Source organism: Haliotis cracherodii, unplaced genomic scaffold (assembly GCF_022045235.1).
Source record: "Haliotis cracherodii isolate W230 unplaced genomic scaffold, xgHalCrac1.p SCAF_1, whole genome shotgun sequence".
Lineage (NCBI taxonomy): Eukaryota > Metazoa > Mollusca > Gastropoda > Lepetellida > Haliotidae > Haliotis > Haliotis cracherodii.
This window is the reverse complement of record NW_027266264.1, coordinates 53,849,496-53,862,876: the sequence shown is the minus strand read 5'-3', so window position 1 is coordinate 53,862,876 and position 13,381 is coordinate 53,849,496. Positions and strand designations below refer to the sequence as shown.

The 13,381-nt window shown below is 42.9% G+C and overlaps 1 protein-coding gene across 1 annotated transcript; it reads left to right on the top strand.

Moving 5' to 3' along the window:
* Positions 1 to 1,331: 1,331 nt before the first annotated feature.
* On the top strand, positions 1,332 to 13,006 carry LOC139465650 (cytochrome P450 2U1-like). The gene is made up of 6 exons (XM_071247386.1): positions 1,332 to 2,568; positions 5,467 to 5,679; positions 7,104 to 7,239; positions 9,944 to 10,206; positions 10,860 to 10,987; positions 11,604 to 13,006. The coding sequence occupies exons 1-6, from the start codon at positions 2,020 to 2,022 to the stop codon at positions 11,821 to 11,823; spliced, it is 1,509 nt and encodes a 502-aa protein (XP_071103487.1). The 5' UTR covers positions 1,332 to 2,019; the 3' UTR covers positions 11,824 to 13,006.
* Positions 13,007 to 13,381: the final 375 nt, after the last annotated feature.

Below are 13,381 nucleotides of genomic sequence, written 5' to 3'. Positions count from 1 at the left end.
TAGTGAGTGTTCAGCCTGATGGTTTTGTTGATAGGGTTGACGTTATCTCAGCCTTTGGTTTATTATCGCGCACCTGTGTTCTTTATGACCATGAACCAGATTCTAATTTGAATGGAGCTTGGTGCGAACGTCATATCCATTGTACATGCGTCAGTGTTTGAATGATACTCTCGGTACAGCTATGGAAGATGCTCTCTCACGGAGGTACAGGTATCGCTATCACAAGATGAATTTAGACCATAGAGTGAGTGAGTGAGTGAGTGAGTGAGTGAGTTGAGTTTAACGCCGCTTTAACAGTATTACAGTTATATCACGGCGTGTCAGCTTAATGTGGGAGGAATGGCCGAAGTGATGCAGGTCTCAGACGTTTACCACTTCGGTGAAACCCACGAGCACGGGCATGGCGCTGACAAACCTAGAAACATAATCGGGGCGAACCGGGATTCGAACCCACGATCATAGGTTTCTGGCGAGCCCAAAGGGCGCAACTCGTGACCATACAGAGTCACAAGGACTGGTAGTGGTTTTGAGGTGTTCATCGGTGGTGTGGTGTGGTGTGGTGTGGTGTGGTGTGGTGTGGGAATTGTGGGTTGGGTTGCTGTGATCTAACTGAAATGCTGTCCAAAGCGGCGTAAAACTCAACTCACTCACTCTAGTCACTCAACTGCGTCTATATGAACAGATGTAGGTAAACCTTGTCAACAAAGTGCGTCGAAATGACTTAATGTAGCTTCATCTAGTCAACGAAGTGCGTCTATATGACCTAATGTAGGTACATCTACATCTAGTCAACGAAATGCGTCTATATGGCCCAATTAAAGTACATCTATCTCGTCCACGAAGTGCGTCTATGTGGCATATATAGTCTCTGAATATTTAGTTAATCCGAACCATGTATATATGATGTAATCTGTCCAGGGAGACATGCACTCGCACAGACACACAGACACACACACAGACACGCACGCACAGACAAACAGACAGATAGAGACAGGCACGCGCACAGACAGACAGAGAAAAAAAGCCGAAAGTAATCTTGCATATGTTATTACCGAACGCCTTGGCGATGAAGCCTTCAGAGCAAACCATTTGTGAAGTCTGGGTTAAACTATAGATAAGACTGTCTACAAGGTTCGTGTGATGTTAATGTCTTTTCGTTCTGCGACTGGAACACTTCTTGGGCTTAGCGCCAATTCCCCCACTCTCTGCCACGCAGAAAACGACCCAGGTTGTTTTGATCTGTGACGTCACTTGGAGGTATGAAGGGGGCGTGACCAATCAGGAGCCAGGATTTTGCCACATCTCCAAAATATGCATAAACAGATAAACAAGCGGTACAGAGTGCCTTGTTAAATCGCGCTCAAGAGCTCATTAGCAAACCAGTTGAGAATACTTCGAACGCGCATATCCTTCCGCTTAACATTAAGGAATATCTCCATCTGATTTCTAAGTACGCTGTGCGTCACGTGTGTCATAGATCCGAGTTTAAAATGAGTCGGTAATATATTAGCACATTGACCTCGGAAGCTGTCTGACCTAGCGATCTAGGTCATGCGAGTCTCGAACTATTATAACAGTTATCCCGATTTGATGGTGTCAACATCACACATTTGACAAAGCAAAGAAGCAGGATTTTGGTGGATTAGGACCGTGTTTCTCTGCGTCAACAGGTGTCTGTTCGGAAGGAAAAGTTAAGTGTTGAGAGAGCCGGCGTTTAACCCACGCGGAATCCACAGGCCTTGTTGTGAGATTAGTGAAGCGTGGTCGTCAGGAGCAGGCTATTGCTAGTGGTGACTATGCATCGGCTTCAACTGTACAGAAAAATGTGACATTCTGAACCACTTTGACGGTTTTTGTGTTACGCGACTCTTAAAAGACGTCACGCTCTCGGAATATTTCATAATAGACTGCTGTCGTCAATAATTGTGTTTGACGTCTTTCCTGAGAAACACAAAAATCTGGACATATATCACATTTCCTCTTACATTATCATTCCACAAGTTGTGTACAAGTTAGGAAATGGAGATTATTACGTCTGTGCTTGTGTGTATTGCAATCCTTCTGATGAAAACATTATGGAGAATGAAGAAATCGAAAAAGACTCATTTGCCAGGGCCTCCAACATTAGAAGCCTTTAAAAGTCTCCTAAATACGTCCTCGACGACGGGTCTTCACGTCGCTGTCACCGACTGGGCTAAGGAATACGGCGACATCCTGGCGCTCAAACTCCCCGGTCAAGCCATCGTCTTTCTCAACGATGCCGACGTTGTCAAAGAGGTGTTTAGCTCGGAGGTTAACAAAAAAGTGACGAATGACAGGCAAGGTACTTTTGCTACCAAATTTGTCTTTGACAATGGTTCCTTGGGGTTTCTGCAGGCGGGACAAGAGCATTCCCGTTTGCGTCGTCTCTTCCACGCGTCGCTCCACCTGTTCGGCGAGGGGGTCGAAGCTTATGAAACACACGCCGGGGATGAGATGAACTATGTGGTCAATGAGATTGGTCAGCAAACTCAAGTGGATCTCGAGAAGGTCCTGTCTACTTCCTTAATGAACTGTCTTCATATCTTGGTAAGTGTTGTTTCAGTTATAAATGGCGACGACGATGATGGTATTAAATATTTCACCGTCAGCTTGTAGTTTTACGTTAAAGTTCAGCAACGTTCAAAACAGAAAACATTTTATATTCTGTTCTCAATGTGCAACTAAAAAGAGCGCCTATTGAGTCGGATATATTTCAATAGGTTAGCAAGAGGCAGCTACGGCTCACTTGTTCCGCCCACACCTTTCCCAGTAATCGCGCCTGCTTGGTGACCATCAGTGGAGGGGCACCCAGGAACGTTTTCACTATAAACTCGAGCGCCTGGGAGTGTTTGTGATAAGCAAGCGGATTTAGGCAGTATTTCAATTTGTATTTCAGGCTTAAATTATAATGTGAACGTGAGTGATGAGAGCGTGTACGATGAGATTACGTATGGTGAGAGTACGTATGATGAGGGTACGTAAGCTGACGTCACCTATATTGGGGGCGTGTGTGGTGAGAGTACGTATGATGAGAGTACGTATGATGAGAGTACGTATGCTGACAGTACGTATGACGAGGGCAAGTGTGATGAGAGTATGTATGATGAGAGTGCATATGACGAGAGTGCGTATGATGAGGGTGCGTATGATGAGAGTACGTATGGTATGGGTACGTATGATGAGAGTACGCATGGTGAAAGTATGTATGATGAGAGTACGTATGACGAGAGTGTGTATGATGAGAATGCGTATGATGAGAGTACGTATGGTGAGAGTACGTATGATGAGGGTATGTATGATGAGGGTACGCATGATGAGGGTACGTCTGATGAGAGTACGTATGATGAAATACTTTGCTGACAGTACGTATGACGAGGACGTGTGTGATGAGAGTATGTATGATGAGAGTACATATGACGAGAGTCCGTATGATGAGGGTGCGTATGATGAGAGTGCGTATGATGAGAGTATGTATGAGAGTACGTATACTGATGGTATGTATGATGAAGGTACGCATGATGAGGGTACGTCTGATGAGAGTACGTATGGTGAGAGAACGTATGATGAGAGTACGTATGGTGATGGTACGCATGATGAGGGTACGTCTGATGAGGGTACTATGCTGACAGTACATATGATGAGGACGTGTGTGATGAGAGTACATATGACGAGAGTGCGTATGACGAGGGTGCGTATGATGAGAGTGCGTATGATGAGAGTACTTATGAGAGTACATATGATGAGGATATGTATGATGAAGGTTCGCATGATGAGGGTACGTCTGATGAGAGTACGTATGATAAGAGAACGTATGATGAGTGTACGTATGAGAGAACGTATGATGAGAGTACTATGCTGACAGTACGTATGACGAGGACGTGTGTGATGAGAGTATTATGATGAGGGTATGTATGGTGAGGGTACGCATGATGAGGGTACGTCTGATGGGAGTACGTATGATGAGAGAACGTATGATGAGTGTACGTATGAGAGTACGTTTGGTGAGGGTATGTATGATGAAAGTACGCATGATGAGGGTACGTATGATGAGAGTGCTTATGATGAGAGTACGTATAACGAGGGTGTGTGTGATGAGAGTACACTATATGACGAGAGTGCGTATGATGAGGATGCGTATGATATGAGTACGTATGAGAGTACGTATTGTGAGAGTACGTATGATGATGGTATGTATGATTAAGGTACGCATGGTGAGAGTACGTATGATGAGGGTATGTATGATGAGGGTACGCATGATGAGGGTACGTATGATGTAAGTACGTATGATGAGAGTACTATGCTGACAGTACGTATGACGAGGACGTGTGTGATGAGAGTGCCTATGACGAGAGTGTGCATGATGAGGGTGTGTATGACGAGAGTGCGTATGATGAGTACGTATGGTGAGATAACGTATGATGAGGGTATGTATTATGAGAGTACGTATGAGAGTACGTATGGTGAGAGTACGTATGATGAGGGTATGTATGATGAAGGTACGCATGATGAGGGTACGTCTGGTGAGAGTACGTATGATGAGAGAACGTACGATGAGAGTACGTATGGGAGTACGTATGGTGAGAGTATGTATGATGAGGGTACGCATAATGAGGGTACGTATGATGAGAGTGTGTATGGTGAGAGTACGTATGACGAGTGCGTGTGTGATGGGAGTATGTACGATGTGAGTACATATGACGAGATTGCGTATGATGAGAGTGCCTATGATGCGAGTACGTATGATGAGGGTATGTATGATGAGGGTACGTAAGATGAGAGTACGTCTGATGAAAGTACTTATAATGAGAGAACGTATGATGAGAGTACGTATGAGAGAACGTATGGTGAGAGTACGTATGAGAGTACGTATGATGAGAGTACGTATGATGAGAGTACGTATGAGAGAACGTATGGTGAGAGAACGTATGGTGAGAGTACGTATGAGAGTACGTATGGTGAGAGTACGTATGATGAGGGTACGCATGATGAGAGTACGTATGATGAGAGTATGTATGATGTGATAATTCTTATAAGACCCTAACTTCCACGCAACGAAGCATGCCCAAAGCGCTGACAAGACACATACATATGTACACGGAAGTCAAATGGCTGAGTTGTCAAACAAAAATGTTTCAGGGCTTGATGTCTAGCTGTCCAGCTGTGATATGACAAACCGCTTGTTACACACTATCTATTGTCGCGTTCAGGTAATGTTGGTTCTTTGGAAATCACGTGTTCTCTGTTTTTAATAAAGTTTATGGCAGATCTCATCCATTATTGTTTTCATTGTTCTCGTCGTTTTACGGAAATAAAACTTTTAGATAAACGAGATCCTTACAATATACCAATATAAAATAATACAAATGCGTCGGCAATCAGACAAATAGAGCACACCTACACAGTGGGAACATGTTCTGAGAAAGAATATTTCTTTATTGATTTCAGTTAATTGGACGACGTGCCGAGTACGAGGCGCCGACATTGTCCGCCATGTTGGATTTCAACAACGCCATGAACAAACTTCTGCGTTATGAACTGGACGCGACGTTGACGATGTTTCCGTTCCTCCGCCTCATACCTGGTTATTACAAAGGCATCTGCGACGACGTGCACGAATCCAAGACACGGTTACTTCACCACTTCTTCGAACAAACCAAGGTAAGGTCTTATGAAAACCATTCCACTAAATCATACCTTTAAAACAACCGAAAACACCATCGTGTTATGTCTACGAATTTCATCTTGAAGTAAAATTAAGTTTAAGAATGCTCCTCTGATTACTTATCACAATCGGACATGCGGGTAGCCTAGTGGTTAAAGCGTTCGCTCGTCACGCCGAAGACCCAGGTTCGATTTCCGACATGGGTACAATTTGTGAAGCCCATTTCTGCTGTCCCCCGCCGTGATATTGCTTGAATATTGCTTAAGGGGTGTAAATCCATACTCACTCACTCACTCACTTATCACAATCATGTTTGCTGATGTTTCCAGGAAATATGATTTGTTGTTTGTGTTATTAATATAATGGGTTTTTTTTAAAAAAAAGGAAACTTAAGATATTATTATCCCATTTGTTATTCAATAGGTCACACGTATTTGGTTGTTTGGGGAGTTGGGGAGTTGTTTCCCTTAGTCGTGACAGAATCCGATGATCCGGGGTTCTGATTATGAATTCGGTCACACCCTTGGTGTTTCGCCAAAGTGGTACGTCTTAGATCATCAATTCGGGCTTTCCTTAAACATCAAGCAGACACGTCGTGATATAGTGAGTGAGTGAGTGAGTATCACGGCGGGGGACACCAGAAATTGGCTTCACACATTGCACCAATGTTGGGAATCGAACCCGGGTTTTCGGTGGGACGAGCGAACGCTTTAACCACTAGGCTATCTGACCGCCCCTCGTCGTGAAATAATAGAATCGCTGTTCATTTGGGGTAGAATAGGCCTTCAGCAACTCACGCAAAAGGCGACTATGCTTGTCGTAAGAGGCAAGTAACTGGATCGGGTGGTCAGGCTCGCTGACTTGGTTGATGCATGTCATCGTATCCCAATTGCGAAGATCGATGTTCATGATGTCAATAACTGGGTTGTCTGGTCCAGACTCGATTATTCACAGACCGCCGTTATACAGCTTGAATATTGCTGAGTACGGCGTTAAACAACAAACAACCAACCAAACAAACAACCAGTATATAATACACCGGATGGCAGTTGCTATTTAAGCAAACACTTCTACCCTGGTCTGTTTAAGAGTAAAAACGCCGCGATATAACTGGAATAATATTAAAGCGGCGTTAAACACAAATCACTCACTCACTTAAGAGTAAAATGATACAGCAAAATAGCCGTCCGAGACAATGATGCAGTTAATCGATCCCAATTGCGTGGATCGATGCTCATGATATCAATCGCTGGATTGTCTGGTTCAGACTCGATTATTTACAGACCGCCGTCATATAGCCAGACTATTGTTGAGTGCGGCGAAAAACAACAAACCAAACCAACTGTTCAAAACGGCGTAAAACCCAACTCACACAAAGTTGCCACACGTTCACTAAACTGTTCTTTGCCTTCACTGACAGAATGAATTCAATGCTGAGCTGGGACAAGGTTTTATATACAACGTCCTCACCGAGCAAGCCCGCGGAGAGGGAAGCAAAAAGGCTGGGATCACCGACAGTCAAATCAAATGTTTTATACTGGATTTTCTCAACGCAGGTAAGGAAGGGCAGTAAGTGGCCAATTAAAAGTAACACGTTTTTTCACAAAACAGGTTCATTGTTCCTGCTCGGGGATTGCGTTGATTTACAACCAGGAACACGGTTGAGCTGGTTCAAATCTGTCAAATTAACATATTTTGTGGGTGTTACATGCTTGAATACAGTCCAGGTCGGTGGCTTGATTGGCTTCACAGTAACAATATCCTACCAGCGTCACAGGGTAGAGTGGTTTGAAGTTTATGTTAGGATTGGCGTAAACTGAGACAGGGTTAAATATATGAGTGGGTATGGTTTTACGCAGCTTTTAGCAATATTCAAGCAATATCACGGCGGGGGACACCAGAAATGGGCTTCACATATTTTACCCATGTCGGGAATCGAACCTGGGTATTTGGCGTGACAAGCGAACGCTTTAACCACTAGGGTACCCGACCGCCCCCAGGGTTATATGACAAAATTCAAGAGTGTCTGGATGTTTTTCGGTATAACATGTTTCATCACAAGCGTCAGGCCAGAACTGTTTCTCATGACCATTTTTTCTGTGTAGGCTTTTATTTTTATTTTTTGTTTTTGTTGTGTAGTTTGAAAATATAAATTAGCAAAGTAAACATGACTGTTAAAGTACATCATGCCGTCTGTTGGTCACACCCACTGAGTCCCGGTATAAAGGGACGGGTCCTATGTCATGTTGTCCAAATCCAGACACAATGAATACACAGGTGAGGGCAAAAAGTGGAATCCGTTGCAAAACCGAATTTGCAACACCGTTTAAAAATAGTGCTTAAAAATAAAACAAAAACTATAGGGCGTGATCAATTTTTGGGTCGGGTCGTGAATTAATTTTAATAATCCTCATCAGACGTCATTGCCTCCATATTTCACTTATTTCGAAAGAATTATTTAGGAGGACTGTATGTTTCTATTTTGGTGTTTCATTTGTCCGTTCACCAAACATGGCATGATGTTTGTTTGCTGTTTAACGCCGCGCTCAGCAATATTCCAGCTATTAAAGTAATAGTCTGTAAAATAAATAAACGAATCTGGACGAGACAATCGAGCATCGATCTACGCAATTGGAATACGAAGACATGCATCAACCAAGTCAGTGAGAACCCCATCCGATCCCCACCAAATTGTACTAAGGAGTAGACCTAAGGTCTCCAAAGTCTTAGTTGTTTTTCGGGTACCAGGACGGTTAGAGCGAATATTGACGAGAATTTAAAGCATTTAGCAATGGCGTCAATATAAACGACACAGCGTGATAACTGAAACCAAGATGGCCGACTAACTTGAAATAATAGACAGTTGGTAAAAGCAGTGGATCGTCACACCGAAGACCCGAGTTCGATTCTACATGGCGCCCAGGAAGAAACACTGAAATTTCAGATGCCCAGTTTCCCGAACATCAATGAACCCCTGACAGGGTGCGTTGATTTGTGAATCTTTCAAACAGAGGGATGTAATCGAGTACATTCGTGTTGCCTTCGTACTTCGTCGCTCTTCATGCGTAGCCATGTCAACCCCACGCGGTTGTCAATTCCTAATATGGCGCGCTACGTATAACTGTTGGTGTTAATGAAAGAAAACGCTCAACTGTTCTGTTGATACAGAATATACATTACTGACAGTCCCATTATATTCCAGGGCCCCGTTGCACAAAGCGATCTTAGCGCTAAGACTATCGTAAGCCTATGTTAAAGTATGGGTGTTACGATCATCTTAGCGCTAATATCGCTTTGTGCAAGTGGGCCCTGGTGTGAAAGGTATGGATTAGGTATGTATTAGGTTAGACATCCAGTCGCTGAAATGAAAATATTTTCAGAAAAAAAACCAGTTAAATTATCTTAATAAAATATAATAAAAAGGAGCCCAGATATTCTGTTCAATTTCAAACTGCAGTAATCTAGACTTGCCAACTATTATAACCATTCATGGGCTGTATATGTTTCGGGTCAGTAGGATGGACTTGTGTTTATTTTATTGCAACAGTTTGCCGAGTAACAGTATCATAGCAACCAGCATTGTAGAAATTAAATCTTGTATAATACAAATAACTATATAAACAGTTAGCTTTAAAAGTAACATCACGATTTATAACAGGCATAATTATATCTACAATTAAGAAGTGGTTTGGGGATGGGAATGGTCTTGTGGGTAGCGCGTTCGTTCTACACGCCAAAGACCCATGTTCGAGTCCTCAAGTGGTACAAAGGGTGAAAGCATTCTTGATGTCCACGTGGTATGTCTTGCTCGTTTGATTCCGTGTAATTCCGGCTCAAAATGTACATTGTGGAATATGGTCCCCGAGTATTTCCATTATGGATAGGAGACGATATAATGCATGTGGTTGCAGTTTTTTTTCAGAATTTTCATCAATACCAAGCATTCTGTGAAATACAAATACCTTACTTGCTCGAGTCCCAAGCAACACATGCTTATCGCAAGTGGCAGCTGACCGGTAGGTCATGCTGTCGGACTTGGTTGATGCATGTCATCGATCCCAATTGCGTGGATCGATGCTCATGATGTCAATCACTGGATTTTCTCTCCAGACTCGATTACTTACATACCACCGTCATATAATAGAGTATAAATATTGCCGAGTGCGGCGTAAAACAAGCAAACAAACCCATTCATTTGCTCGAATAGAATCCTCCACATGTATTCTTTTATCTACTTACCCCTGGTATTTCTCTTGCCAGGCTACGTGACGACACGTGGGGCTCTGCTTGGTACAATGCTCTGCCTCATCAACCACCAGGACGTACAACAGAACATGTACAAGGAACTGCGAACGCAGATCGGTTCAAGGGAGGTAACTCTAGAAGATCGTCCGAAACTGCCTTACCTTGAGGCCGTGATTCTTGAAGCCCTGCGCTATACCAGCCACACCCCTTTCAGTATCCCCCACCTCAGCCGTGGGGACATAGAGACACGAGGGTACACAATACCCAAGGGCACCCTGGTATGTTGAGTGTTATATCTGACCCAGTTGTTCACTTGATTGATAAAAGTTTCTGAAGGGAATCGATCAATATGGGCGCTTAAGAAATCCAGAAATGGTCCGTATTCGATTATATATGATGTCGTTTGATTAACATAATAAACTTGAAAAACGAGGAAATTTGTAACTTGTACAGTAAGAGGCTGTTGGCCCTTAATGTTCATATATTGCTGACGTTGTCCATGTAACTGACGTTGACGACGTTGTTGCCCATGTTGCTGACGTTATTGCCCATGTTGCTGGCGTTGCTCCTGTAGCTGACGTTGGTGTACATGTAGCTGACGTTGTTGCTCATATAGCTGACACTGTTGCACATGTAGCTGACGTGGCCCACGTAGCTGACGTTGTTGTCCATGTAGCTGACGTTGTTGCCCATGTAGCTGACGTTTTTGCCCATGTAGCTGAGTTTGTTGTCCATGTAGCTAACGTCGTTGCTCATGTTGCTGACAGCAATGCCAATGTAGCTGAATTGGTTGTCAAATGAACTCACACTCTTGTTCACATATTGCTGACGTTGCTGACCATGTATTTGAACGTTTGACAATGAAACTGATGTTTTTCACATATTCCTAACGTGTTTGTCCTTTTAGCTCATAGTGTTGTCCATGTTGTAGCTGGTAGCCAACTTGTGGAACATCCACCATGATTATCGCGTGCACGAGGACCCCTGGGTCTTCCGTCCAGAAAGGTTTCTCGACACTGCTGGCCAGCTTCTGCCCAAAGATCACCCCTTGAGGAGAAAGTAAGATCACTTTAACTGTTGATATTAATCACCAAGGAAAAGGGCATACAATCATCCAAGTTATGTATCTTGACGCGTAGACTGAGTTTGCAATGCTTGCCGCCGTTATTCAAAATCAATCTCATTTAGATCAGATATTTTGCTCTGATGCGATACCTCTGTGTGACGATCTGAGGAAACCTACTGGTACGAGTGAGTGAAGAATTGAAAAAAAGTATATCTGATTTCCGTATGTCGAAAATGAATATAATCGGAAAGTTCCGAATGCAAACAAATAAAGCCGCGCTATCATATGTTGTGGATATTTTAGATATCCTGTTCTGTGACGTGTTTTGTGCTAAAATAGAATCGTGGCGGCTAAGCGAATCATTTTAGAAAGCTGACATCTGATTGGCTCAACAAAGATTGATAGAGCGGGTCAAAGTTCGTCCATTGTCCTTCTACGAACGTGTCGTCAGATCTTCACGCAGAGAGGTATCCCGTCATCGTAAAATTTAGATTGATTCTAAATCCCAATATATGTAAATCTTAAACAAATTCGACATGATAGATTCTCGGGGAAGAATACACTACGTTCCCCAATCACACTAATACTTCTTTCAGTATTTCTTTACAGATCTATCCCTTTTGGTATTGGCAAGAGACGGTGTCCAGGCGAGAGCTTTGCGAAAAGCCGTTTGTTCATGTATGTCGCAACCTTGGTGCAAAATTTCCAATTCCAACCACTAGAGGGAGTCCGAGGTGCTTCCGCTGATCCACGAACATGGCGGCCGGGTGTCATCTTACATCTGCCGGAAATCGTCTGCAAAGTTGTGAAACGAAATAACGTCAACTAACTGAAAAGGCGCCATGGGAATTTGAAAGTATCTCCGGAAGCTTAACTATACATGAGGCTGAAACATAATAAAAAAGTGTGCTGGGACAATGACTCTTAAGACACTTCTGTGGGCTTCTTGGTGTAAGGTTGTTGCTGGTATTGCCTGTGCAACAAGACTTCATGACATTGAAAGAACCATAGGTCCATTTTGTCGCTACGACTAGAATAGGCACAGAAAGACAACGACAAGAGTGCACATCCCTGCTGATACAGTGTCTACGGCCATACGGAAGCCCGAGGTCCGTCCAGGAATGGATAAAGGAGCTGGGTCCACTTTTGCTTTGTAAATCGTATCAGTTCATTATTTTGAGATGCATTAATCAGAGGTAAAGCATGCCTTTTGGTACCCAAATACTTTATACTCACGAAAGGTGTACTCATTCACACTGCAATAAGGCTGTAGAACAGCGGCAGTTGTGAATTTCTCCGCTGCATGTTTACAGGAAGGAAATTTATGGATGGATACTTATTTTTATGAGGAACACAACGTTTCGGAGTACATGCTTACTCATTCACCTGATGAAGAAGTAAGCATGTACTATGAAACGTTGTGTTCGTCAAGTTGACATCCTTAATTTTTCGCCCTTATGTGCATCACTTCCAAATGCCTTTCAAGGACCTGCATGTTTACAGTTCTCAAAGGTTGCTTAGAAGATCATAATTGGATTTAGCGTAGATGAAATACAAAGTAATATTTGTGTATGTATATGTATATGTATATATTGAAGTTGAATGTACAGACATGTATATCCTTTGAATTGCGTCCCTTGGCCATGCCAGGATCCGCTGATCATGGGTTCGAGTCACAGATTCACCCCAATTATGATACTTGGTCTGTCAGCACCATACCCGTGATCGGGGGTTTCACCAAAGTGGTAAAGGTCTATGGCTTGCACCTCTATGGGATTACCCCCCTCCATTTAAATTAAGCTGATACCGCCTTTTAATTATAACTGACGTAGTACAGATCAAAGCAACACACTTAATCCTCTTGCTGAATGGGTTGCCGATATGCTTCATGCGTTTCTTAAGGGCAGCAGTGTAATATATATACATGTATGTATCGACAATTTGAAGCACAAACAATGCATTAGTTAACATGAGACTGTATTATTGTACCAATAAATATTTACATAACTTGACCCTCTTTTCTTGGTACAGCAACACGTCCGTTATGTGTACGTGGACAGTTTCTTCACGACCAAAGGGAACCATCATATATTTTATGAGCTCTTCGAAAAGTAGGCATCAGAAGGTGAAACAGCGCACTAACAATATTATACAACGTACTATTTCGGTGAATGCTAAACTTGAATCCAGTGATTATGAACGCTAGTGGCGTGCTTTCTCTGCATGAGTCGATTTGATTTATGACTCGACTATAATTTATGCAGATCTCTAGATGTGAATAATTTAGGGATTTTGTCATGGAAAAAGAAAAAGGACAATGAGGCAGCTTCTGTTAGCAAATGTGAATCACACTTGGAGTTGCTTCTGTCAATAGGTCAATATTCTGG